Raw genomic sequence first — 26,644 nt, forward strand, 5'->3', positions numbered from 1 at the left:
GTATTGATCAGTAACCTCTGACCTCTGATCCAACCCTGACTCAGACTGTAAATCAAGAAATTTGCTTACAGTAAACCTTTCATCCTTTCCTTCCATCTCTCTCGCTCTCTTTCTCTCTCTCTCATACACACTCACACACACTTCCACGGACGAATCACGAAATGCCTAATTGATATTGTGATCATAAGATTGACAATTAATCAATAGGGGGACTCAGAGGGGACAAATTCAAGTTCACAGGTAAGTGGGGGCTCCTTGGGGAGTTGGGGGGAGTATGGGGTGAGGAGGGTGAGTGTTGTGTTACAGGAAGCAGCAGCAGATTTGCTGCAGCGACACTGCTGAATTATTGATCAGTTTAATGGAGAAACTTTCATTTTTTTCCCCTGTCGTCACTTTGAGTCACCTGAGATTTCCCATGAGGCCTCAGTCACCAGGTCATCACGGATACAGAAGAGTCCTTAGCTTGAGTGACATGGAGGATGGAAGGATAGACAGGGAGAAAGAGACGGAGAAAGAGACGGAGAGGACATATTTAGAATCACCTTCATCATCTCAAACTTTCTGGATTGAAGTAATCTGTTCCACACCCTGCAGCCCCAGATCTGATCACCCCTGGTACTTACTTGACTGTCTGTATCCCTGAAAAACAACAACAACAACAACAACAACTCACAAACCTGTTCCAAACCTGCTACAAGAGCACGTTTCGGACAGTCGGGATAGTACAAACTCCATATTTGTCAATATTTAGGAACGGGGTGGGGTTGAGAAAATTAATAAGGAAGATAAATCAAACCCAGAGTGGCATAATTACCTCCATGACCCTCAGACCTTAGAGTACAAAAATGAGACATTTTAAGCAAGTACAATAAACTCTTAGAAAGAATAACTTCCCCTGCCCTTATAGACCCTCGCATCGGCTGAGGAACAACTCCCAACCCCCCCCCCCCCCCCCCCCCGGCTTTATTTGATTTAACTTGTATTGTTAGCATTAAAAACGTAACAAAATAAAACAGCATTTTCTTATTCTCTTTGTCCTACAAGCATCATTACCGTAAATGCTGCAGTAAACATCATAATTCGATTCGTTCTCACGTTTTGCTGACAGCATCACTACAGCGCTTCTTGAAAAAAAAAATCTGCTGATTTTTTTTTCTGCCTCTGTCCTGAAAGACATGATGGCATAATGACGAGCTACTGTTTAATTTTTGTCGTGCTTGACCCAAAAACAATAGGTAACTAAAACTAAAAATGTTTCCGCATCAGTTTTATTTATATCCACAATTGTTCTGGAAGCATCATACCGTAATCTCTCAAATAGGGGCTCAGAAATCCCCTCTGTCCTATTTTGAAGGCGCCTGTGCCGTGTTTCCGCTGCTGCTGCGCGTTACCGCGTTCACCTTGACGCGAGGCTGACGGTCCATAACGGGAGCGAGGATGGCTGCAGAAGATGCGGAGTAACGAACACAGCGACACAAGCCCGACCAAGAGCAGCGCCGGGACCGGGTGCGGTTCGGCCATGGGGCGAGCCCGTCCAGTGACGGTGACGGTATCTACGGTAAGCCTCACGCTCAGCATCCTGTCCCTGCTGCTGTTGGTCACGGCCATCTCCACTGACCACTGGTATGAGACCGACACCCGCAGACACAAGGACAACTGCGACCGACACGGTTCCGACTCCAACGACCAGAAAAACCGGGAGATGCCCATCTACCACCTGCCGCTGGTGGACACCGGCAGCAGCGGGGCGCGGCAGCGGGATGTGGCGCTGCTTAAGCCCGTGCATGTGGGCAGCAGAGAGGAAGAGCTGCTGGAGAACTGGCGAGCCATCCTGGGGATGGGAATCCTGGAGAGCGAGTGTGGAAGGCCGCTGTTCTCCACACACTATGGACTCTGGAGGAAGTGCTATTTCCAAAACTTGGACCCGGACATTGACAAGTTGATCCAACGAGGTGAGACATCTCACACACCGCCACTCACCGGATACACAGACTGTCACTAACACACCGAACCACCTACTGTACACAGACGGTGTAACACATCACTACTGACACTGTATCGCATACAGTTAACGCTGCGTTACAGACGCTGTGAACACGTTACGTCCACATACTGTAAACACACCATGTAACTCATGACGTCCACACACGGTAAGACACGTTACCTCATATGTATGTACTCTGTAGTACCCGCTGCACCATGATACAAACACCAACTGTAACAAAGGTGTAACATACTGTAACCTGCCACTATTATACAGACAAATACACCGTAATAACTGTAACACACGTCACTTGATCACACACTGACACTAATTAGTCTCTGGAGGAAGTGATCATTCCGGAACCTGGACCCAGACACTGAACAGCAAAACCACAGTCTTTTGGACAAGAGAACAGGTGTAACACAGTGTACCAGTTACATCTAATACCATGTAACACACGTTGGACTGTATGGAGGTGTACTCCTACAACTTAATACACTGAGAAACTAAAACAACACCTGGTAGCACACAGCCATTCCTACTGTAACACACACACGGTCAGACACCGCAGACACACACACGCTAATACGTTTAATGTGATGCATTCACTGGACAGTCAGGGCTATTTACAGAGGCAGCAGCCAGACATTGACAGGCTGATCCACCAAGATAAGACACACACACGCCATGATAAACACAGTCTCTGTCTCATCTGTTCCTGTCTCATACTCAACATCTATCTCACCCCAAGTCTCCCCTTGTCTCCCCTTGTCTCCCCTTGTCTCCCCTTGTCTCCCCAGGTATTGCTGATCGCTGCACAGCGGTGAAGTACCACTTCTCTCAGCCAATCAGATTGAGAAACATCCCTCTGAACCTGACAAGGACGATTCAACAGGATGAGTGGCACCTACTGCGTAGGAATCACACACACACTGACTGACTGACTGACTGACTGACTGACTGACTGACTGACTGACTGACCAAGTAGCCAAATTAACTAGCTAACTCACTGATTTAATAATTAACTCTTTGGTCAATTGATAGGTTAATTATAAACTACAATAACAACTCATTACTCACTAGTTAACCAAGCATATGACTAACTTACTGACTAAATAATCAACCAAACAATACACTGATTGGATAAATGAATTAATGACTTATTTACAAAAAAAACTGTCTGACCAATCAAACACACTGACTGAACAACACACAAACCTATTGATCATATATTATTGAATATTGATAAACAATTTAGTGAATCATTAATGCTATAAATCAAATGACACTATTTCTCTGTGTTCACTGTTTATTGACGAGTACCAGTTATATGTGTGATTATAGTCAGATTAAGAGAGAGATACTTTCTTTTTTAATGATAATCTGTAAATAATCACTATACCAGAATACTGACCTCTGTTTTGTACGAAATACAGATCACAGCTAAATGATGCACACCAGTTCAGTTTTATTGATTGGAACTCATTTATAGTTTGAAGTATTGATTCCTATGAATTCCTAGATGACTTTAATAACACTTTCTTGAAGTATTGATTATAATTCCTAGATGACTTTAATAACACTTTTTTTTATTTCTGTTGGTTGAACTTTTTCTGCACCTAGAGTTGGTTGCTATAGAAAGAAGTCAGTTCCGTTTTTATGTAACAGTACAGCAAGGCAGTGGTTACCGTGGTAACAGTTTTCCTCATCACTTTTCTTGTTTCTGCTCGTGTGTGTGTGTTTCTCTCACTACTGTGTATGTGTGTGTGTGTGCACAGACCTACGTCGCATTACTGCAGGCTTTCTGGGAATGGCAGCTGCTGTCCTCCTGTGTGGCAGCATCGTAGTGTCCGTAGGTTTTGTGTGGGAAGAGAGTCTTACGCAGCACGTGTCTGGTCTGCTCTTCCTCATGGCAGGTAAATAATCCTTCTTTGGACTTGTGTCGACCTCTACTGATACAACAGGCTAAACGACGGTTCAGTACTGATGTGAAATTTACACATAGACTGGCGTTTTCCAGTCATAGCCTTACGCAAAACCCATACTCCTCTGCTGGCTGGACATACTTCAAAAATGTGTGTTCCTAGAACAGCAGTCTTGCCAAAGGACGCAGCAGTTGTACTTGATGAGATAGAGAAATTAAATTGAGATTCAGTAGTGAAATAATCTGATGTACTCCCAGACAACAAATGCTAAAAATCATACTCAGGATTTTTGGTCCACATTCAAAAAATGCCGTACAGTTTCTGCAGATTCGTCAGCCTTAGACTCATGAGGTGAATCTCCTGTTCCACCTCCATCTCAGTCGCTCCACTCTAAGGAGATGTGATGACTGTGGAGGCATTCGAGGAACTGTAAACGTGTCGTCACATTAAAGAAAAGATCTCAAATTAATCGAGCTTTTTGTCATTACTATTCTATTCTCAATAAAGAACAATATATAAAGAATCAATGCTTTCCTGCTATTTATGCCAAATTTGTCGTCTCGGTTTAGTAACGATTCCTGCCTCTTCTCTGTCCTCAGGAATCTTCTGCACTATCTCTCTGTGCACCTATGCCGCTAGTGTGACCTACGACCTCTCTAGAAAACCACCTTTCATATATGGTCTGCCCGAGGACGTGGACCACGGTTATGGCTGGTCTCTGTACTGTGCCTGGACCAGCTTGGGTCTGACGGTGGTGTCCGGCTGCCTTGGGACCATGTTTCCATTCCTGAGCAGAGCTGGAGGACTACAGTCCAAGAACGCCCGCGAGTCATCTGTCTAAAATGCCAACGCTGGAAAGCAGGCAGTGTTGGCGGGGCTCACAGAGCGCTTTAATTAACTCTGGTCCTGGGCAGATGAAAGGGACGCCCCCTGCTGACTTTCACACAGTGCTGGTGTTTATGATGTGGACATTGATGTACATACACACACTGTACGTATGTTGACTCATTTTTGTTCCCTTTTTTAAAAAATTCTCAGCAGCTGATGTACAGACATTTGCTAGCGTTATGCTGACAACAAATTGCTGTTACCTTTCATTCGAGTAGAATCACGTAACATATGAGAATCATCCGTCACTAATCATCGTAGGTCAGAAGGTGAATGAAGCATCAAGAAAAACAAATTGCCTAGAGTCTTTGGCATAGACTATTGACTATTTATAGTCAATGACTAGCTTGATTAATTTATGAAATAACTCCATATGAATGTAAGTCTCAATCAAACAACTCTTTCAGAGCATAACCCTGCATCTCCTTTTCCCTGATGGAGCCATGTCACACATGGACTGAGTCACAGTCAGATAAAGAACCAATATGCTAATTGAGGTATATAAGCTCTACAAAATTGGAAGTTATAAAACAACCTCATTTTGACAAAGACATTCATTCGTACGGATTTGCTTTTTGATACAAACGAGTCAGCTCGACGGTCTACAGTACCCAAGTACCCCGATGCCCGTGTCCCTTTTTTTATATGAGGTCTATAGGACTGATATGTGTTTGAGGTCTACAGTACCCTGATGCCCGTGCCCCTTTTTTATATGAGGTCTATAGGACTGATCGGTCTACAGTACCCAAGTACCCCGATGCCCGTGTCCCTTTTTTTATATGAGGTCTATAGGACTGATATGTGTTTGTCTAAATCTCATTCGCATTTACCCATCTGCTGCTGAGTGAGTTCAGAACCTCTTAGCACTTCGAAACATGTACACAGGTGTATATAATATGTATTTAAATGTATGAATGTGAAGGTGGTGTTGTGACTGAGTAATGACAAGTGAAACGTTGCAGATGTGCGACCGTGATTCGTAAACGGAAAACAACCTTTGAGACAAATATAAATCCCTAACAATGTTGTCACTGTATGCGAACATTTAAAGCTGAACAATCAAACTTTGACCTGTTTGGTTTGTGAATAATGTTTACTGATGTTGACTGTGTCCCTGAGTTTGTGCGCCCTTTTGGAGGGGCTTAAATGATCGAGCCCCAGAGCCACATGTCAATCAAAGATTCTGATAAGGTTTGTCCATAGGTGTGCGATTTCATCAATAATAAACATATCTGACAATCATCTGCTCTGCCTCTTCAGCTGTGATAGTTCGGCACTGAACAAAGGATCTGTGTGTTATAGTTAGCCATCTGGTCATCGTCACTATGGGAGGCATTCAGTCATCACCACAAATTTAGGGACGTCAGTCCCAAGTTGTATTTTAGATATCATGTTGACAGTGACTGTAAAACAAACAAATGATGTCATTTTGCTTCCAGGGAATTATTTTAGCTAATTACCTTAGCATTATATAAACTAACTATGTCATAGTAACGTAAGCACGATTAACTCAGACCTGGATATTATAATTGCATTCATAACACCCTATATAGGAATGACGGGGATTTGTAGTAAACATTAATTGTTTTTTGGCATACTTGAAAATAACAATTCTCGTAAAAACCTGAGCTGTTTTTATTTGTTGTTTAAATGCATTTAGGTAGTACGACTTTGTAATTATTCTGACTCACTGATATTATGCGCATCAGAGTGACCCCGCTTCCTTCTTGCAGTATCTAAAGTTTCCACTAGAGGACAGCAGCGAATGAGCCGTTGCCACGCGCCGTGTCATGAAGCCACTCCCACTCACGAGCTCACTGCGTGTACGTTGATGTGTTTGAAGCGCATGCGCGACAGACTGCCGTACGGTACCGTATACAGGAGTGATAACAAGAGAGCATCGCTGGCGGTGACCGGCCGTTATGACGGTGAGTGTCCGCCTCATACAGGCCAGCATAGCTGCGATCGTCTGAGACCATTCCGGAGACAGAGACGGGGCGAGAATAACATGTTTACAGCCCACTGCTGCTGATTTACATCAATAACCCGGTAAAGCCCCTATCATTTTACCCCTGCTGCTAACCGCTGCTAACCTTAGCGGCCGGGCTACATGCTATCAGACCAACCGGCGGTGTCCATATGAACGGTGACCGCTCTATATAATGTTGTCCCGGTGAACAAAGCTTTGATTTACAGTAAGCTGCTAGCCGCGGAGCTAACACTTAGCTGCGGGAAGACCATCAGGCCGCGGTGAGCCTCTGTACAGCGGCCAACGATGCTGGCGGTGACGACATCTGCTGTGGAGGAACGCCCCGCCCCCGCGGATCCCGCATACTCACGCAGAGCGTTCATGTGAACCGCCGAACCGTGCGTGGCGGTCCCGCTGCGGCGCTCGGACCCGCACAGACCGCATTAGCGGCGGGAGCGGCAGCAGCAGCGGCGGGAGCGGCAACAACGACAACAAAAACAACAGCAGCAGCAGCTGCAGGAATAACAGGAGCATCAATACCAGAGGCTGAAGCGGCGGTGAAGTAGCATCATCATCATCATCATCATCATCATGCATTAGTCACAGTTTCAGTACGATTTCTTCAATGAGGAAAACTCACCGAAGTGGAAAGGACTGTTAGTTCCTTCACTGGAAAAGGTAGATACAAAAAACACACACACAGGTGTAGGCCTGGTCCCCAGTCTGACCTCTGAACTTCCACTGTACTGATGACGTGTGCGATCTACATGTGCCTTCTATTTGCACGTTTCAAATTAAGAGATATTTGCTGGAATTGGCAACAGATTGTTGTAGCACAAAACAGTGTTGCCTGCACATGGTATTGACGGGACAAGAAAAAAAATTATATTATTATTATATTAACGTGTGTATACATACATGTTGTTGTGGTCTAATAATGCAGATAATCTGACATCATATGATGATGATGATCAGCTGAAGTCAAGTGTTGTAGTGTTGTAATAGTTGTTTAGCACATCATGACAATGGAACAGTTTCAACCGTTTAATAGTTTAGGTTTATAAATGGACGTTGATGACAGGCCCATTATCCATTTACTAGAAGATGCAGATGGTCATAAAAACCAATTTGTCTCTATTACACTGGTTTAAAATGTGGAAATGAAACATAACACCATAACAGATTTTTCTTCCTGCATCGTAATTATCCCATATTCATCGGAAAATGTTACTGAAATAAACATGGAGAGGGAAAATACACAATGCCGTAATGTTTAAGCCTGATCGGCCTCCACAGAGCCTGGATCTTGGTATCTTTAAATATCTCTAAAAGTAAGACGTGTCACGAAGCAGCCAACATTTGTCTTTTTAGAATTCATACTATTTTGAATAAAACAAATAGCAGAGAGTTTCAGGATTGTTGGAGCTATTTTCTTTTTCTGCTGTTAACAAACTATCATCCAAACTATTGAATATTTACTGTGTGCTGCAGGTGCTGAAGCAGGTTCATCCTAACCTGGTCTCCCAGCAGGAGGCACTGCAGTACATAGAGGAGCTTATTCTTCTGCTGCTCAGTCTGTTGTGTCAGGCTCAACCACGAAGTGTTCAAGATGTAGAGGTAAAACACACACACACACACACTTGAATAAAACATAACAATTAAATAAAAATATATGAACATTTTTATATCCAAAGTAAAAGGCTGACTATTGGATTTTGGAAAAGTCCCAGAATTCCAAGCTCAGCAACTGGAAAAGCATTGCTCTGCAGAGTGACCTGTAGTGGGTCCACTCTCAGAATGGGCCTTGTTGACGTCTTCTCAACAACCTCTCTCCTATCACTTTCTTATATCTCATACTCTATCTTGTGATTTAGGCTGTTAACTGTGAAGACATTGTTTAGATGTAAGAAATATCATTTCTATGGCTCTCAAAGCAGTTGAGTTTATACAGATTATATCTGAACACTGAGACCAGGATGTTTTTTAAAAAAAATGTTTGATTTGTATTTCAAACATTGATTTAGTTTCTTTAGTTAAATAATACAAAATCTCTAAATAATATTAACTCCTCGGTTGTACCCACTAACTTTTTTTCTTTTACCTCCTAAACCCACTTACACAGGAGCGTGTGCAGAAGAGTTTTCCTCACCCGATTGATAAGTGGGCAATTGCTGATGCTCAGGCTGCTATTGAGAAGAGGAAGAGGAGGAACCCTCTGGCGCTGCCTGTTGACAAGATCCACCCACTACTCAAGGTTCTGTTGATGCTGTGCCGTTGACATTATTTACCTCATCACTTAACTTAACCACAGTATTTGATTTGATTCCATTCACTGTCACTTTACTTTAAGAAAAGCTAAAACACACGAGGCCTCAGGCCCAAGACGCATTAACACACGACTTACCACGTCTCTGTGATGCCTCGCTGTGTCAGGAGGTGCTGGGCTACAAGATCGACCACCAGGTGTCAGTATACATGGTTGCAGTGTTGGAGTACATCTCCGCCGACATCCTGAAGCTCGCTGGGAACTACGTCAGGAATATTCGCCACTATGAGATTTCACAACAGGACATCACAGTGGCCATGTGTGCCGACAAGGTACACGCACAGTCACACCTGTATCCACACAAACACAAGACAAACACAAGACAACGTGTGTCTCACCTGTGTCCGCTTTACGTCCCGCAGGTGTTGATGGACATGTTCCACCAGGATGAGAACGACGACATAAGCGGTTTTCCTCTGACGGACGAGGAGCCTTCAGCTAACGAGGAGCAGAGTTACTACGAGCTGCTGCGCAGCTTCATGTCGGACGCTCGTCAATACGAGCGACAGCTGAACCTGTTGATCAAAGTCTTCAGAGAACCCTTCATCTCCAGCAACATGCTCTACTCTCAGCACGTATGTACTGTGTCCATCAGGATCAACCAACAACAGCAGTCACTGCTGAGCAGGAGTCATTCTTAATGTGACTGATCGATGGAGTTGGTCTTTGTGATAGATGGAGTTACAGCAGCAGTAGAGTTAAACATTAACGTTAGGTTATAGTGAAAATAGTCAAGCTTATATTAGTCGTTCAACTTCCTTGTTATCGTACATTCCCTGATTCCGTTTGCTTGAAGGTTTCCGTGTTTCTCACTTTGTTCAACACACACAGTGTGTGCACATTGGTCCAATGTCAACTGATTAGAGCAGATGTCCTTTGGATGCAGCGCTGTATCTGGTGTGAAAAGATCTAATCTTGTTGTGTCTCCCAGTAAACTGAACTGATGTTAATGTGTCTGACAGCCCTGCTTCAGCCTCACACTAACTCAAACTGAACAAAGGAAACATGTGAGGTGAGGCAGACAGTAGATGCTTCATCATTTACTTCATTTACTTAATTTGCAACAAAACTTAGTTGTTGTTTTTTACCAGTGTGTTGCATTGATTCACCTGTCACTGAACATCCAGCGCTGCAGTTCTGCCCTGGGCTCCTCTGCGGCCACGAAGCAAGGAGAGCAAGGATAGAGGCGAGCCGACAGGAATGCTGATTAAAAAAAACACAAATAGGCGTCACATTGGTTATACTCGTCATGAATTAGTGCGTAAAAAAAAAACTGTCAAAGAGGATTCTGCGAAGCACTCGTTTTCATAAATCATAGTGCCAAAGTATGGATTTTTTTATATGATATATGTATCAGCACGCACAGCTCTAATCAATAATATTGATCCCCAGGATGTGGACAGTATCTTCAGTCGCATCGTTGATATTCATGAAGTGACAGTGAAGCTCCTGGGTTTGATTGAAGACACAGTGGAGATGACTGATGAAGAAGCTCCTCATCCTCTGGTGGGAAACTGCTTTGAGGACCTAGCTGAGGTTAGACGGCATCTGTGTGTGTGTGTGTGTGTGTGTGTGTGTGTGTGTGTGTGTGGTTTACTCACACATAGATCATTTGATTGACAGGAGTTAGCCTTCGACCCCTACGAGTCCTACACTCAGGATGTTCTACGCTCCGGTTTCCACGAACACTTCCTGGGTCAGGTGACCAAACCTGGAGCTGCATTTCACCTGCAGGTAAGAGTGGCATTTGGCTGGAGGACAGAGACAGAAGTATTATGGTTATACGTATTTTTGTATATTACCCACATTACCTTGCAGTTTGATTGAGGAGGGGTTTTCAAATGTACTGTGTTTTTTTTCAGTCCATCTGTGAAGGATTCAAAGAAGCCGTTCAGTATGTTCTTCCCAGACCGCTGCTCACACCCGTTTACCACTGTCTGCACCTTTTTGACATACTGAAGGTAAGAACATCAATCAATCAGCCAATCAGTGTAACGGGCAGGGGTTGTACCAGCTCTTTAGTTTAAAAAAAAAAAGATGAAAAAAGTGCTACAATAAAGTTGTGGGTGTTTTGTTTTTGTTTTTTTTCTCCCCAGCAACTTGAAGAGAAGAGTGAAGACGAGGAGGACAAAGAGTGTCTGAAACAGGCCATCACTGCTCTGCTCAACCTGCAGAGCAGCATGGAGAGGATCTGCTCCAGGAGTCTGGCCAAGAGGAGGCTCAGGTACTCACACACAGCTGGGCTGTAAGATAAAAGCACGTAAGCCAGGAACCAGCCAAAGGGAAATAAAAAAAATAAATAAAAAAACGTAGCTGATGGATCAACTAAACATTATAGGACAGCAGTGAAAATGTTTGACTTTTGGCAAAGTAACGTCAGAAATGTTCAATTTCTTTGTGAAAATAAATTTAGAACCTTACAGATTATTGAAAATATAAGTAATACAAGTAATAGGTAGCCCACAATAAAATGAAATTTTAGCTAAAAGATAATTCAAAGGTTTGCTCGGAATGAGATATTTCCAACAAATATCTAACTTTTAGCCAAAATGCCATTGAAATGATTCAAAATTAAAATAAAGACATATTTCACAGGGACATTAAAGTCACAGTATAAAGATATAATACACCTGTAACACACACACACACACACAGACCATGTCCCCGCCAAGATACAAAAACAAGGTCACACAACAGTCAGTACAAACACAGGGTGTTTGACTCCGCCCGTCCTGGACTAAAATAGACCACGGGTGGGGTGTAGTCAGGGTCACAGGTTGTGTGTGTGTGTGTGTCTGTGTGTGTGTCTGTGTGTGTCATGTGCCTGAAGGAAGTGGCGTCACCGTGTAGGTGGAGCTCAGGAGCTTATTGTTCTCTGTGAGAAAGAAAAGAAAAAGTCAGGAGTTTTGAAAGTGGAATACTTTGTGCTTTTGCCTCAACAAACTAAATCAAACGGAGGAGGAAAGACACGGAGGCGAGGAGACAAGGAGCCGAGCAGACAAGGAGACAAGGAGACATGTTTGGATGATTGACAAGTGGATATGAAGATGTACGTCTCTTCTTTTTCTTCCTTTGGTTTCTTTGTCTCTCAGCTGAAGATTCTAAACGGTCAAAGAGAGATGAAGCAGAAAGACCAGCGTGGTAGGGCAGATGTACGGTCATTTAGAAGGAACCGGGGCAGATCCAGGGGCAGTTCAAAGGAATGTGGGGCAGTCTGGGTGCCACCACATGACCACGGGACAGAGATGGACACAGTTAGAGGAAAGTGGAGCAGATATAAGGGCAGGTAAACCAACACAGGGCAGATGTTGAGGCATTTAATGGACTGGGAAGCAGATGCTTCCAGATACACGGGGCAGTTGTGAAACAGAGCGCTAACATACCAGAGGGGTTTAGGTATAAACTGATTAGTGACTGGCCTGAACTGGCTCAGAATAAAAGAGCAGTCAGATGTGTTTGGTTCACTCTCTCCGTGAGGCGTTCAAGTGCATCGTGGGGCACGGTGTCTGGGATGTTTTGTCATTTTGGTTTAGATGTCTGTGTGTGTGTGTCAAGGTCTTTGTTCCTCACATCAGGTCTGAATCTAAAGGTGCTGACACGCAGGTCCAGGCCTTGAGGTGTTAGCTCAGGGTCCATGTCTGCTGGCCTTTGGTGCCAGGTCTGTAGATCTTGGCTCTAGGTCCAAGTCATTAGGTCCTTGGTTTAGTCTAGTGGCTAAAGGCTTAGGTCCTGGTATAAAAGATTATTTATTGAGATCTTTAGTCAAGGTCAAAATGGTGGATTCACTTCCAGTTTTTCGGATGCTGGATCTAGATTTCAGTCTTCTCTTCTTAGTCTCCCAGACTAGTCTTTAGTTCATGGTTCTCAGATCGAGGCTCCACCTTCTTCATCAAGTTTTTTTTCCTCTCGTCTTCTGCAGCGAGTCAGCGTGTCGCTTCTACAGTCACCAGATGAAGGGGAAGCAGCTTGCCATTAAGAAGATGAACGAGATCCAGAAGAACATCGATGGCTGGGAAGGGAAAGACATCGGCCAGTGCTGTAATGAGTTCATCATGGAGGGAACACTGACGCGTGTCGGCGCCAAACATGAGCGCCACATCTTCTTGTTTGACGGTCTGATGATCTGCTGCAAGTCCAACCACGGCCCGCCGCGGCTTCCTGGAGCCGGGTCCATGGCCGAATATCGACTCAAAGAGAAATTCTTCATGAGGAAAGTTCAAATAAACGACAAGGATGACAAGGAGGGCGAGTACCGACACGCCTTCGAGATCATACAGAAGGACGGCAACAGCGTGGTGTTCGCCGCAAAGTCCGCGGAGGAGAAGAACGGCTGGATGGCGGCACTGATTTCGCTGCAGTACCGCAGCACCTTAGAGCGCATGCTGGACTCTGCCCTGCTGCAGGAGGAGAAGGACGAGCAGATGAGACTGCCCGGTCCCGAGTTGTACCGCTTCTCTGAACCGGACTCTGAGGAGAACGTTGTATTTGAGGAAAATGTGCAGTCCAAGTCCGGGATCCCCATCATCAAAGCAGGGACGGTACTGAAACTGATCGAGAGGCTGACATTCCACATGTACGCAGGTGAGCTGCGACGTCATTGGCTGTTCGTTAAATGTATGTCTTGTCATCATTCACCTGGTTGGGGTCTGTGTCGAGTCTGACACCAGTCCTGGTCCGTCCTGACCTCCAGTCTGTCTTAACGTCGACTTGTTCCCTTCAGTTCTAGTTTGACCTGGTTCTGCTCTGTGTTTATTCCTGCGTTCCTGGGTTTTCTTTTACGTTCTTCTGTTTTCCCTCAGATCCAAACTTCGTGCGGACCTTTCTCACCACGTATAGGTCGTTTTGTAAACCTCAGGAGCTGCTGGACCTGCTGATTGAGAGGTGAGATCACATGACTTTGTCTGTGGTTTTATTCCACTTGTCTAAATGTGCGTGTTTTGCTTTTGAAGATTCCAATGTGTTCAGAGTTTAATGGGCCTGGGTCTTATTTGTTCAGGTTCGAGATTCCAGAGCCGCGAATGAACGACGTGGACCAGATGGAGGGAGGAGGAGGAGGAGAGCAGCCTTTGAGCAACGAACTCAAGCGCTTCAGGAAAGAGTTTGTTCAACCCGTTCAGCTGAGGTGAGATGAGAGCAGAGAACTGATTTGTCCAGTTCAAGGAGACTGAAGGTTTTAGATCCTCTTTTGGAGGATGATTAAACAGCAATGGAACATAACCAGAGGGATGAAGAAAAAAGATTTTTGTTTTACTTTAGTGTGAACCAGATTGAAAGTTTTAGATTAATAAAGGGTTCAGATAATCCTGAAACTAAAGTTGAACACTTGCCTTTTCTTTGCTCTCTGTCTTCCAGAGTGTTGAATGTGTGTCGTCACTGGGTCGAGCATCACTTCTATGACTTTGAAAGAGACTCTGATCTGTTAAGAAGACTGGAGGAGTTCATCTGCTCAGTCAGAGGTACACACTGCCTTTGTAAACACACCCAGCCCAACACATACGACGACGACGGGGACGCCGTCATTTTAAATTGTCCTTCCATGTCATGTATTTCAGGAAAGGCCATGAGAAAGTGGGTGGAGTCCATCACTAAGATCATCCAGAGGAAGAAGCAGGTTCAGGTGAGCGGGCCCAGTCACAGCATCACCTTCCAAAACTCTCCTCCTCCCATCGAGTGGCACATCTGTAAACCGGGGAGTATAGAGAACTTTGACCTGATGACCCTGCATCCCATCGAGATCGCCCGACAACTGACGCTGCTGGAGTCCATCTTTTATAGGTTAGTGGCTCTTGTCACTCTTCAAACCCCCCTCCGCCTCCCTACCCTCACCCCCCCCCACTCCTGGGACTCACCATCTGATACACCTGCAGGGCGGTGCAGCCATCAGAGCTGGTTGGCAGCGTTTGGACCAAAGAAGACAAAGAGATTCATTCTCCAAACCTGCTGAGGATGATCCGACACACCACCAACCTGACACTGTGGTTTGAAAAGTAAGACTCCGCCCCCCCGGCCTCACTGGTGCACGAATCCGCAGTTCCAGTGTCTCACTGCAGGTGTGTTTTTCTCTCTCTAGGTGTATAGTAGAAACAGAGAACTTGGAGGAGCGAGTGTCGGTGGTCTCTCGGATTATCGAGATCCTGCAGGTCTTTCAGGAGCTGAACAACTTTAATGGTGTTTTGGAGGTTGTCTGTGCCATGAATTCATCACCGGTGTACAGACTGGACCACACCTTTGAGGTAACTTAGGACCAATGTCAACTCATTAGCGTGCATACACCTGAGCAGGACAATCATCTGATCAATCTGGTGGTTTGTTTTGGCAGCAAATTCCGAGTCGACAGAGAAAAATCCTGGAGGAAGCGCACGAGCTGAGTGAAGACCACTACAAGAAGTACTTGGCTAAGCTGCGCTCCATCAATCCGCCTTGTGTGCCCTTCTTTGGTAGGACCCACTCTAAGGTCAACTGCTGATGACATCACATGACAGTTGACGGTGACACTGACACCTGTTGTTTACAGGTATTTACCTGACCAACATCCTGAAGACAGAGGAAGGAAACCCGGACTTCCTGCGCCGACATGGCAGAGATCTGATTAACTTCAGCAAGAGACGGAAGGTGGCGGAAATCACTGGGGAGATCCAACAGTACCAGAACCAGCCGTACTGTCTGAAGGTCGAGAGCGAAATCAGGGTGAGTCCCAGTTTGGTGTGTACCAGTTTGGTCTGTTTAAGACTCCGCAGTCTGACTGTTGTTTTTAAATTTGACCGGTTTGTTGTAGAACTTCTTTGAGAATCTGAACCCGATGGAGGACATGTCCGAAAAAGATTTTGCAGATTATCTGTTTAACAAATCTCTGGAGATCGAACCTCGAAACGCCCGCTCTTTACCTCGATTTGTGAGTACCATCGTCGTCACCACAGCTGACGGGTTCGATCCCGACCGCAGACTGAACACTGCCATCTTATTTCAGGCAAAGAAGTACACCTGTCCCCTGAAATCTCCCGGGATCCGTCCCACGTCGGCGAGACCCGGGACCATGAGGCACCCGACGCCGCTGCAAAACGAACCCAGAAAGATCAGCTACAGCCGCATTCCTGACCCAGAGGTGGAAGGGATCGCCGTTTCTGCGCCCAACTCGCCCCGCACACCTCTAACCCCGCCTCCCACCTCTGCAGCTTCCAGCTCCACAGATGTAGGCAGCGTCTTCGACTCACCACAGGGTCCCAGCAGCCCATTTCACTCTAGTAAGTCCTGCCGATTAAACCCCGGACAGCTGAGAGTTTCTATTGGGCGTCAGATAAACTATCTGCCCCCCCTCTTCCTCTTCCCCTCCTCCTCCTCCTCACAGTGTTTCTCCTCTTTCACAGACTGCGACAGTATCTTTGCAGTTTTCTCTCTTCCCCACGGTCCACGTTAGTACAAGTCTCCTGGTCGTATCCATGTGCTCATCCCTCATCTGTGACTTAGTCCCAGACTCTGGGACAAAAAGACTCATTACAGTTCAGTGCAGACAGGGGGAGCCCTACCCTAGATACAGCTAAGGCTAACCTGCCCTCCATCCCACACCCAGCTGAGACTCATTTGTGTCGTGTGTGTGTGTGTGTGTGTGTGTGTGTGGCTACTTTCTCATTGCTCTTCATTCACTTGTTGACTTCACAGGACGACAGCAGACCAGGGGTTGTAGACTGGTCAACAAACTTATTACAGAATTACTAGACTGACCAGAGACCTTCTACAGACTGACCACAGACTGAAGTCATCATTCTGAGCTGTTTCCATTGTAACAGTTAACTGTGGCGTGGTCACTGTTCACCTGTCGTCACCTTCAGCTGCTCATGGCAACATCATGCAGTCAAACATCTGTGTGTGTGTGTGTGTGTGTGGATAATGTTCCATTCCACTCAGCAAAGTCCAGTTCAAACTCTTCAAAACTCCTTCATCTGTAACAACACGCTGTGTCTGTTCTCCCAGGGTCGTCTTCCGTCTCCTCCATGGTCAGTTTGACTCGTGGCTTAGAAGATGTTCCAGTTCCTCCTCCGGTTCCTCCACGACGACGACCAGAGTCGGCACCGGCTGAGTCCTCACCGTCCAAGGTCCGTCACTGCTCCAGAGTCTAGAACCTCCTTAACATTTAACATCATGTTCAAACGTGTCCAGACCCAGATCAGAAACTGTAGACAAAAGTGATGATGTCACAGCTCAGGTGTTCTCCTCCTCCTCCCCCCCTTCACTCCCCCAGACTCACCAACTCTCTCATTCTCTCCCTCTCCCCACACAGATGATGTCCAAGTTGGACAGCCCTCCTGCGGTCCCTCCTCGTCAGCCCACCTGTAAACTCCTCCCTCCTCGTTACTCTTCATCGTTGTCGTCGTCCTCACCACCAGACAGCCCCCCCCTGCTGCCTCCCAGGGAGCCCCTCAGTTCTCCTCTGCACCTCCTCCCGCCTCCACAAGGCCGTCCTTCGCAGGCTTTTTTCCCGTCCACCACTTCCTCTTTGCCCTCCATCAGCTCCGCCCCCTCTGCCTCTTCGCCCCCCGTTGTCACCCCCAGTCCTACTCCCGCCTCTAGGAAGATGCCTCTTCCTTCCCCGACCGTCATCCCCTTGGATGGCCCGCCTGTTCCCCCGCGCCATAGTGTTCCCAAACTTCCTCCCAAGACCTACAAGAGGGAGTCCCTAAGCCACGCCCCCATGTTGGACACACCACCTACATTGTGATCGGTCAGTCTGGACTTTAAAAGCATGTGGGCTGCCTGACAGCATGTGGAGAGGAGCTGGTTAAATTATTAAACACTACAGCTGACTGGATCAAACCGGCGATCTGATCCAGACAGAGACTAAAGAACTGATCATGTGATGTGTCCTGAAAAAGATGTCACAATTAATTTGTCGAACATTCGTCTGTGGTTGGATCTTCTTTTCTGTTCATCTGTGAACTGAGATCTGGTTCGGCTCGGAATCTGTACGGATCCTCGATGGTTCCGTAGGAGTTCGGCTAAATCTCCAAACATTGACTCTGACTTTAAGGTGTTGGTTTGTCTGTAGCGTATAAGTACTGGACCAGAACAACAGAGGTACTGTGCAGGTTCTGGTGGACGAGCTCGTCTCTGACAGTTGATAATGTAAACAAATGTGATGATGCCTTCTTCCAAACAAGGGAATAAATGTGTTTGTATCATATCTCAGCACAAACGTTGGTCCAGAGTCCAGTGTTTTCTACCGTTTTATTCCGTTCACTATGGTTGAAGACAGTGCAGTTCCTCCTGTTCTGTCTCATATTTACACATCTCTCCATTTAAGTCTGATCTTGATCCTTCAGCCAGGTTCACCAGCTTTGATTTTTCTACAGTCCACTGACGTAGTGAAGTTCTCCTCAGTTTGCTTCAGTAGATTTACTCTTCTTCTGTCCAGGTCTACATGTTCCAGTGCAGTGCATTTTTCACCAACTTCTCAAATTCTCACCTTTAGATCACCTCTAATCTTTAAGGTCATTACGTAAAAGCAGCTGCTCTGAGAAAACATCCGTTTTCAAATCAATCCCTGATGACGTCACCTGTCATATGATGTTGGCTTCACACTTGTCCACTTGAAAAAAAAACACAGATCAGCATAATTAAACATTGATTAGCTTAAGCATGGAGTTTATTTACAATTTCATGACAGGACCAAACGTTTCTTTCCTAATGGTGCCCTCTGCTGGTGGGCCGGGGTTTAATCTGTCCCACATTGATCTGTGGAGTTTTGAGAGTCCAGATTGTGAATCAGTTTCTGTATACGGTCCAGGATGATCTGGTTGGAGCTGCAGCAGTCGTCCGGTGTGTACGGGGCTCTGATGAGAAGGACCCCTGCCACCTTTAGCTCCTCCCCTTCCTCCTCCACAGGGATCAGGTTCTTTTGGAGCCAGTCCTTCAGGGAAGCCCTTCTCCTTCTCAGCTCCTCTGAGTCCAGGCTGCAGCTCCTCACTGGAACAAACGAGGTCTGCAGACGGTTAAGGGTCTTTTCGTCTGGCTCTTGTAAGACTTGGACCTCCTTCACAGCGTGACCCATCACCAGGTCCACTGACGTCTGACCATCTGCTTTGAAGTCCAGCAGAACCAGGCTGTGAGCGACCAAGTACAGAGAGAGAGGGGCGGGGTGGAGGGGGCAGAATCAGACCAGATAGTCCTACTTCCTGCCAGAAATAATCTGACATCTGTCTTGACTTTGAGTCTCTCGTTTATTAAATACATTTAAAACGTATTTCACAGCTGCCATGAAATCAGCCATTTGCACAGGATTCAGTTTAATATTTGATCAAGTAAAAACCCAGGCGAGCTCTTAGTGAAGCGGCTCAGGATTCACTAAAATACTGCGTTATTTACTTCACTTTGACAAAACTTACCTAGTGTAACTACATACATACTCGGGTTTTTTTTTCAGTTTTCTGCTTGTAAGTTACACCTGGTTATATATTTTTTTAAAGTTTACAGACGGACTTTGTTAGGTACAAATAAAAGGCATTAAGACTCGTTTTGCTTCACTAAGACACACACAGAGGGACAAACCAACTATGGCAAAGTGTCGCCATCTACTGGTTCTCACATCGGCCACTTCATTTTCACCAGGTGTAAGTATTAGTTAAGAGACACGAAATTTTTCCGACATACTTATTTCATATTTTAAACAACGTGTGTGAACTATGTAATGTCAAACAGACGGAACAGGTTCCGTGTTTGTGAGTGTGAGTCACGTTACCTCGCAGACACCGGGTCCACGGTGAGCAGCCAGCCGCAGCGCTCGACATCTTTTCCAGCCGTTACTTTGACTTCTTTATTAACGTAACGCGTCCATTCCAGCGGACCTAACAGGTGCCAGTCACCCGGCATCACGAACAGTGGGTTTTTTAACAAAACGATACGCCTACGAAAGTCTGTGTTTGTATCCGTCGTACGACCGCTAAAAGACTCCGGCAGAAAACTGGAGCCAGACACAAAGGTTCCGCCTATTATTTATCGTCTTGTTCTGGTTACAAACTAAAATAAAAATAAATGCACACGATCTCCACCAACGTGACTTCCAATGTTTAAAAACATAGTTCTAAAATACACATTTACTTTTGGGGAAAAGTCGTAATAAATCTTAATATGTTTAAATGTTGTTTGTTGTCAATGGCTGTAAAATCTGCTTTTTTTCTCTCTCTCTCTTTTGACTTCTTCCCCAGGGGCTTTGTCAACGTTACCACACAAAATTGTAAAGTTTTTTTTAAAAAATATTTCTCTGTGTGGCAATGTTTTTGATTGTCTTTGGGGTTTTTTCTTTGCAAATACACCAGCAGCAGCGATGTAGTCATAAAAAAGGATCTTTGGGGTTTTTTTTTGCAAATACACATTAGTAAATGTACAAAGGATTCTCTCTGAAGAGCAGCAGCGATGTAGTCATAAAAAAGGGGGGCGGGGGGTGATTAGGCACTGTTAGTGCTGTCTGTAACCCTATGGAATTTCTTTTTGCGTGAGCTCAGACAGCTGACCCCCACAGTCCAGCCCCCACTGACCCCCCGCCTCTTTGATGACATCATTAATGCAGGTTTAAATTGAGAGAAAGTGTCGGCGTTGGGTCAGAAGAAGAAAATGGCCGACTCCAGCAGCAGCAGTCACTCACTGTCCCCCTCGTCATCACCGTCCTCTTCATCAGTGAGACGCATCATTCACTCAGGTCAGAGGTCAACGCTCCAGTTGGCCTTTATTTTTCCTCTTTTTGTCTTAGATTCTCGTTTCTGAGCCTCAGTCGTTAGGTTAACGATTGAACTGCAGTTAAAATGAATCAACTCAGAATGAGTTCATTGTCTGTGTTAGAGTCAGACTCTGATTGGGTTGTGTGTACAGTAAGAATAGACGTCGTAACAATGACTGAGAGTTGGTTTGTGTTACGTTTTGTATGTGAGAGAGAGAGGGAGAGAAAGAGAGGAGGGAGAGAGAGAAGAAAAAGGTGAAATAGTGAGAGTAACCCAGGAGGGGAATAATCAATAACTACAGTAATGACAGTACTAGGTAGTACGTGTAGTACGTGTAGTACGTGCGTCATCAGTCAGTTGTCAGGTTCACTCCTCGTCCACAGACAAAGCTTCATTGTTCCAGCGATCAGCTGACTGATTAGCTGACATTAATTATTACAAAGCTGCTTAGCGTGGAGGGAGGGAAGGCACGGGGTTGTGAGGTCAGAGGTCACAGATAAGAACACAACCTTCGATGTGTTTGTGTGTTCCATCATCAGGCAATTTCTAGATCTATTTTTTTTTTGGTTTGGTTTCTCTGTGGATTTATTCAAACTCTGTTACAGAACGTCATCAGCTACGGCTGTGTCCAACCTCTGGGTCAGGTCATCTCAGGGGCTGGTCGTGATTGTGACGTAGACATTTTAAATAAAGTGCGTTTGTTCGTGAACTCCCGCAGCTCTGCAGCTGTTCTGCTGGAAACAACCAAAGACGTCCGCCGCAGCCTTCGGCGTCTCCCTGACCGTCCTCGTCTCCTTGTCCAAGGTGTCTATCATCAGCGTGGTGTCCTATCTGCTGCTTACTTGTCTCTGTGTCACCATCACGTTCAGGTACCGTCCAATCACAATGCTTCATCGTCATCAGCAGCAGCAGCTGCAGCCAATCACAGCGTGAGAATGTTTGTCTCATTTCCTGTCTACAGGGTTTATAAGGCTGTGATACAAGCTGTTCAGAAGTCAGAGGAGGGCCATCCATTCAAGTAACACACACACACTCTCACACACACACACACACACACACACCGTCATCTCTTCACATCTGTCGTCCTCTGTGCCGTTGCTCAGGTCTCTCTTGGACAGGGACATCTCTGTGTCCTCGGAGACGGTCCGTCCTCTCATTGATCAGGGTCTGATTCATGTGAACTGGTTCATCTGTCAGACGAGGCGCCTCCTGCTGGTTGAGGATGTGGTCGACTCCGTTAAGGTTCTACAGTGTTTTTTCTTGTGTTCTCGGGGCCTGTTCTCAGTGTGGTTCTCAAACTCTGGTCTTTGTACGTTCCAGCTGGCAGTGGTCATGTGGCTGATGACCTACATCGGAGCCGTTTTTAACGGCCTCTCGCTCCTGATTTTAGGTGAGAAGTTTAACCATCCTGTCAGGTTTTGTGGTCTTCATCTGGACCTTTTGGTCCGAGGTTTGAGGAACTTCATATTCACACTGAGCTCCGAGAAGGTGTAAAATGCTTCTCCTCCTGAGTGAAAATGGAACGTTCCAAATGTGGACACGTGTTTCCTCTGTACCCGCTCTTTCATTTCTTCTGTACTTCATGGTAGTCCACTCAAAATCCCTTTTTCAAAACTGTCCTTTTACTTCTACACCTGCTGGTCGTGTTGTAGAATTACACATCACTACAAGCTCTTGGTCCTGGTCCTGATGTTCCTGTCTCTCCGTGGTTCTGGTTCTTTCAGTCTCTCCTTTTGTTTTTAGTTTTGTTTCTTCTTCATTAAAGATTTAATTTTGTTCCGTTCTTCCTTCCTCTGACGTTCCTGTGCAGCGGACGTCGTCCTGTTCATGTCACCGCTGATCTACCAGAAGAAAAAGGTACCGACCTGTTCACACCCCGTTTACTTTGAAGATCAGCCTGTTACTGAGATGTGTGTGTGTTCAGTCTCAGATTGATGAACTGATCAAGTCTGTTCGATCGCGCTTCGAAGAAACACTGATGAAGTGAGTTTCTCGTCAGACAAACCTGCTGACTCATCAAAGATCGCTGACAAATCTCTGAAGATTTTTCACCAATTTTCACTTTTCTTTGTTAGGCTGCAAAACAGGTTACCTGGAGCTGTGAAGAGGACAAAAACTGGCTGATCACCTGACCTCGGCCCTTCACTCTCATTGGCCCATTTTCTAAGGGGCAAATAAAACAGTTGTTTTCTGCATAATAAAAAGAATAAGTTTTAATTTCAATGTAAAATATTAAACATGGAAGAATAAAACACTTCACTGATGTTTGTTCATAAATGTGATGTCTTCACTTTTAGTAAAAACAGCCCCATTACTGTAGATATTTTACTTTCCATTTACTTTGAAAATATGTTTATACAAATAAAACCCTTTGTACAGAGACTGTAAGATTATAAGAAGTTTATCACAGCAGAAACAAAAGAGTTTTAAATTTAATTTATTTTATTTATTAACTGTTCCCTTTCTTTATAAATATTAGTCCATGTTTCTATTATAAACATCTTTATTTAAAAAAACATTTTCGTCAAACCAGTGATCTAAAGATGAAAGACAGCGCAGCTCCCAACGCCAAACCCAGAGACAGAAAGAACGCCATGACAGCTCCGGCCGTCTCCGCCTCATGAGGAAGAACGTTCCTGCGGAGCAACAAACGTTTGAAAAAGTGGTGGTGATTTTTAAAAGTCACATTATCACATTATCAACAATATTTGTTAACTCATATATATGATTATTTTTTTTTATCACATTATCAACTATATTTGTTAACTCATATATATGATTATTAGTTAAATCTAAATATTCAAACTTAAACCTAAATGGTAACTGTTAAAAGGAAGACAGACGTTTTTTTGTTTTTATTTTTTTTGGACAGTTTGAATGTCACTGACAGACTTTCCTCTTCTCTGATCCTCCTTACAATTTCAAAGAATGGAAAACAATCAACGCCAACATTTTTAAAGGGACTGTTGCTACCATATATGGTCAGTAGGGGGCGTTTCTGAATTCAAATGACCCCAAACATGCGGAGCATGGCGCTTAAATACAGATTTTCTTTTGTATTTACGCACATTCTAAAATTTATGCGTACGATAGATTTTAGGACCTTTTCTATGCAGGGTTTGATAAATGAGGTCACACTTATGGATCAGCTGGTTGACCTTTAACCTTTGTGACACTATTGCACTCACATATTTGAATCCACCCAGGCACACATTCACTCACCTGTTCACATCAACACTAATTAATTCACTCACATCCATTGAGTCATTCACACAAAAACTGCTAACACATCAACACTAATCCACACCAGCATTCAAAAACCATTCACACTAACGCAGAAGTCAATTCATTCACCTCTGAACAGGAGCCACATGCTAACATGCTAACAGCTGTTAGCCACTGTGGAGATCCTACCTGGGGCCGTAGCACATGCAGAGTGAGGCCAGGTATCCGTTGGAGAAGGCGAAGAGGAGCATGAAGGCAATGAAGAAGGCGTCGTGGTGGAAAAAGACCGGCAGGTGAGCACGAGGTTCCACGTTGCACAACATGAAGAGCGGCACAAAAGCCACACGGCACAGGATGAGCAGAGGAAGAAACCGGCTGTCCTGCTTTGGCTGCAAGGACACAATCACTGATCAATAATCAATAACAACAGGACCAAGGCATCATTGATTAACCATCAGTGACAGAGGAGAGCGATCATCACCGTCAATCAGCTCACTTACCCACATACACACAGCTGTTAGGCTCCGCCCACCCCAGTCACACAGGTTAAAGAGAAGGAAGCAGCTGACGGGGATGAAGTACACATCTGTGATGAACAGAGGGTCACGTCATCAACTAATATCAAGTGTTTAGTACTCTCAGAATAGCAAGATTACCCACAATGCACTGCTCACTATACCAGTTCTAACAACCCTGGGCTAAGGCTAAGTTAGCTTTAGCTAACATCACCAATCCCAGTCTGACACCTGGACTAACACAAAACTGTCACTGACTTTAACTCATGAAGGCTGACGAGGTCACGTGACTACTGACCCCAGGCTTGACCTTGAGCCAGCGTGGACTTGGTGTCGGCTGTTATGGCCGGAAACGTGCCTATGGTGACAGTGAAGGTGAAGCAGACAGAAAGAGCCAATGGCCAGATCTGAGGTTCAAAGGTCAGAGGTCAGGAAGAGGTCACACAAAATCATACATCTGCTGTTGGTACACTTCCAAAAAAAAAAAAGTGAAATCTCTGAACATTTATTTCACAGTTAAGATCATGTAGCATAAACATAAACATTTCTGATGTTGACTGGTTTTTGTCGTATCTTTGACTTTTAGTCCTGACCATCGATGGACTCTGACCTTCATGAATATCGTCCTGACGGAGACGTTCGGTTTCTCCTTGTCGGCTTCTTCATCGTCTGAAGGACAACAGGAAGTCCATCATCAACAGGAAGTGTCACCAGTGTGTATGTGTGTGAGAGAGTGAAGTGTAACGTGGAAGTTGGACCAACCTGTCGCCTTCAGGTGGACAGACTTGTCCACGTCCTCGTTTGTCGTCTGCTTCATTTTCTTGTTCTGATGAAACTGAAAAAACTCCTAAAGACAAACAAAATTATCAGTGTGTGTGTGTTAGTGTGTTGGTGTGTTGGTGTTTATGTGTGTTAGTGTGTTGGTGTTTATGTGTGTGTTAGTGTGTGTATGTGTTACCAATCTGGGCAACAGGATGTAGGAGAAGATGGTCAGAGATATGACGGCACAGGCTGTGATGAAGTAACCAAAGGCTGCGTCATGAAGTTCTGATCCACCTGGAGGGAGGGGGGAGAGGAGGGGGGAGAGGAGGGGAGAGAGGAGGGAGGTTTATAAAATGATAATCCTGTATTATCACCACTTAATGATTCATCATAGCAGAGTATTCATCTCTAACATATTGTTCAGATTCATGTCAGTGGAGTCGTACTTGCAATGGCACAGATCATGGCAAAGGCGGCGAAGGTCCCAGCCAGTCCTTGACCACTCATGATAGGAGTCGTGTACGACCCCGGCATCGAACCGGCCATCCCGAAGAGGCTGCCCTGCAGCACCGCCCCGAAGGCTGGGAACAAGAAATAAACAGGAGCAGAGAGAAGGATGAAGATGAAGACGGACGGACGGACAGACAGACGGACAGACAGACAGACGGACGGACAGACAGACAGACAGACGGACGGACAGACAGACAGTCTGCTGATGAACCTACAGTTGATGACGACGATCTTCACCATGGTGATGATGAAGAACGGCAGGGGCTCCAGCTGAACTTTGACCAGGGCGGCAGTGGCGATGAAGACCAACATGATGATGAGTAAACTGCCCATGACACGCACACGCTGAGGAACACTATCACACACACACACACACACAGAGAAAATGTAAAAACCCACTGTGTCAGAAGAAGTTCAGAGAACAGACAAATTGAGGCGGGGGAGTGGGGGGGTGGTGGGGGTCCAGGAAGGGGGCGCTGTGCTACTCACAGTGAGAGAAGGAAGGAGTTGAGGCAGGTAAAGACCAGCAGGGGCAGCATGGCGCACAATGTCATCACGCTATTAAATTTAGCCTCCAGCACGCTGCGATGTTCAGCTCCCGCCGCCGTCCAATTGGTCGGTTCTTCCAGGTGCGTTGCATTTTTCAGGCGACTGGTGAAATACTGAAGTGACAGAAGAGGGAGGAGTCCGTCAATCAAAGTCAAATCAAAACTCATAGCCTGGAGTAAACTGTCTGACAGGAAGTGATGTCATACCATGGTTGCAGTCATGAAGAAGTTCCACGGCAGCAGCGTCCCCAAACCGAGCATGAAGAAAATCAGCCAGACTCCAAAAT

At 45.3% G+C, this 26,644-nt stretch overlaps 5 protein-coding genes across 10 annotated transcripts in view; 3 read left to right on the forward strand and 2 right to left on the reverse strand.

Annotated features, from left to right (window-relative positions):
* The first annotated feature begins 1,299 nt into the window (after nt 1–1,299).
* Nucleotides 1,300–6,036, forward strand: tmem178a (transmembrane protein 178a). 2 transcript variants are annotated; one of them, XR_003050544.1, is made up of 5 exons: nt 1,300–1,952; nt 2,785–2,898; nt 3,763–3,900; nt 4,509–5,447; nt 5,582–6,036. XR_003050544.1 is itself a non-coding variant. In XM_008316363.3 (4 exons), the coding sequence occupies exons 1-4, from the start codon at nt 1,451–1,453 to the stop codon at nt 4,748–4,750; spliced, it is 996 nt and encodes a 331-aa protein (XP_008314585.1). In that variant the 5' UTR covers nt 1,300–1,450; the 3' UTR covers nt 4,751–5,464. The 2 variants fall into 2 exon arrangements, 1 of the variants encoding a protein (XP_008314585.1); XM_008316363.3 differs by lacking the exon at nt 5,582–6,036 and having other exon boundaries at nt 4,509–5,464.
* Nucleotides 6,037–6,719: 683 nt separating this feature from the next.
* sos1 (son of sevenless homolog 1 (Drosophila)) lies at nt 6,720–18,279 on the forward strand. The gene is made up of 23 exons (XM_025058447.1): nt 6,720–6,725; nt 7,367–7,444; nt 8,258–8,383; nt 8,889–9,020; nt 9,200–9,364; nt 9,455–9,667; nt 10,485–10,628; nt 10,716–10,826; nt 10,955–11,053; nt 11,189–11,316; nt 13,012–13,673; nt 13,892–13,973; nt 14,089–14,214; nt 14,445–14,548; nt 14,645–14,867; nt 14,960–15,079; nt 15,163–15,325; nt 15,412–15,529; nt 15,607–15,779; nt 15,868–15,984; nt 16,060–16,333; nt 17,061–17,182; nt 17,368–18,279. The coding sequence occupies exons 1-23, from the start codon at nt 6,720–6,722 to the stop codon at nt 17,803–17,805; spliced, it is 3,924 nt and encodes a 1,307-aa protein (XP_024914215.1). The 3' UTR covers nt 17,806–18,279.
* Nucleotides 18,280–18,700: 421 nt separating this feature from the next.
* Nucleotides 18,701–20,057, reverse strand: gemin6 (gem (nuclear organelle) associated protein 6). Its single transcript, XM_008316368.3, has 2 exons — nt 19,822–20,057; nt 18,701–19,186 (listed from the first exon to the last, which is right to left on the reverse strand). The coding sequence occupies exons 1-2, from the start codon at nt 19,950–19,952 to the stop codon at nt 18,799–18,801; spliced, it is 519 nt and encodes a 172-aa protein (XP_008314590.1). The 5' UTR covers nt 19,953–20,057; the 3' UTR covers nt 18,701–18,798.
* Nucleotides 19,193–23,084, forward strand: LOC103383303 (reticulon-3-B-like). Of its 4 annotated transcripts, XM_008316367.2 has the most exons (9): nt 19,193–19,693; nt 20,650–20,778; nt 21,516–21,666; nt 21,759–21,815; nt 21,901–22,039; nt 22,118–22,187; nt 22,608–22,654; nt 22,722–22,780; nt 22,873–23,084. In XM_008316367.2, the coding sequence occupies exons 2-9, from the start codon at nt 20,694–20,696 to the stop codon at nt 22,919–22,921; spliced, it is 657 nt and encodes a 218-aa protein (XP_008314589.1). In that variant the 5' UTR covers nt 19,193–19,693; nt 20,650–20,693; the 3' UTR covers nt 22,922–23,084. The 4 variants fall into 4 exon arrangements, with proteins under 4 accessions (XP_008314589.1, XP_024914151.1, XP_024914153.1 ...); XM_025058383.1 differs by having other exon boundaries at nt 21,901–22,187; XM_025058385.1 differs by lacking the exon at nt 22,873–23,084 and having other exon boundaries at nt 21,901–22,187; nt 22,722–22,846.
* Nucleotides 23,085–23,218: 134 nt separating this feature from the next.
* The window catches only part of LOC103383305 (equilibrative nucleoside transporter 1-like), a 5,877-nt gene continuing 2,451 nt past the window's right edge, over nt 23,219–26,644 (reverse strand). The window contains exons 3-13 of one of the 2 annotated variants that reach the window (XM_008316370.3): nt 26,565–26,644; nt 26,299–26,471; nt 26,025–26,164; nt 25,746–25,880; nt 25,496–25,593; nt 25,300–25,384; nt 25,148–25,206; nt 24,836–24,944; nt 24,523–24,608; nt 24,212–24,411; nt 23,219–23,433 (exon numbers count right to left, since the gene is read on the reverse strand). In XM_008316370.3, the coding sequence (XP_008314592.1) occupies nt 23,322–23,433; nt 24,212–24,411; nt 24,523–24,608; nt 24,836–24,944; nt 25,148–25,206; nt 25,300–25,384; nt 25,496–25,593; nt 25,746–25,880; nt 26,025–26,164; nt 26,299–26,471; nt 26,565–26,644 (1,277 nt within the window). In that variant the 3' untranslated portion in view covers nt 23,219–23,321. The remainder of the gene's footprint in view (nt 23,434–24,211; nt 24,412–24,522; nt 24,609–24,835; nt 24,945–25,147; nt 25,207–25,299; nt 25,385–25,495; nt 25,594–25,745; nt 25,881–26,024; nt 26,165–26,298; nt 26,472–26,564) is intronic. The other variant, XM_025058381.1, reaches the window with a different exon arrangement.

Source organism: Cynoglossus semilaevis, chromosome 9, assembly GCF_000523025.1.
Source record: "Cynoglossus semilaevis isolate Cse_v1.0 chromosome 9, Cse_v1.0, whole genome shotgun sequence".
Lineage (NCBI taxonomy): Eukaryota > Metazoa > Chordata > Actinopteri > Pleuronectiformes > Cynoglossidae > Cynoglossus > Cynoglossus semilaevis.

Bases quoted from the DNA above. Each gene is read 5' to 3' on its own strand.
- sos1 (XM_025058447.1), top strand. The intron at 14,215-14,444 runs GTGAGATGAGAG...TCTGTCTTCCAG, and splicing joins GTTCAACCCGTTCAGCTGAG to AGTGTTGAATGTGTGTCGTC. The intron at 14,549-14,644 runs GTACACACTGCC...CATGTATTTCAG, and splicing joins GTTCATCTGCTCAGTCAGAG to GAAAGGCCATGAGAAAGTGG.
- tmem178a (XM_008316363.3), top strand. From the start codon at position 1,451: ATGCGGAGTAACGAACACAGCGACACAAGCCCGACCAAGAGCAGCGCC. The intron at 1,953-2,784 runs GTGAGACATCTC...TTGTCTCCCCAG, and splicing joins TGACAAGTTGATCCAACGAG to GTATTGCTGATCGCTGCACA. The intron at 2,899-3,762 runs GTAGGAATCACA...GTGTGTGCACAG, and splicing joins GGATGAGTGGCACCTACTGC to ACCTACGTCGCATTACTGCA.
- gemin6 (XM_008316368.3), bottom strand. From the start codon at position 19,952: ATGCCGGGTGACTGGCACCTGTTAGGTCCGCTGGAATGGACGCGTTAC. The intron at 19,187-19,821 runs GTAACGTGACTC...GGTCGCTCACAG, and splicing joins GTGGACCCGGTGTCTGCGAG to CCTGGTTCTGCTGGACTTCA.
- LOC103383303 (XM_025058383.1), top strand. From the start codon at position 20,694: ATGGCCGACTCCAGCAGCAGCAGTCACTCACTGTCCCCCTCGTCATCA. The intron at 20,779-21,515 runs GTCAGAGGTCAA...GAACTCCCGCAG, and splicing joins GAGACGCATCATTCACTCAG to CTCTGCAGCTGTTCTGCTGG. The intron at 22,781-22,872 runs GTGAGTTTCTCG...TTTCTTTGTTAG, and splicing joins TTCGAAGAAACACTGATGAA to GCTGCAAAACAGGTTACCTG.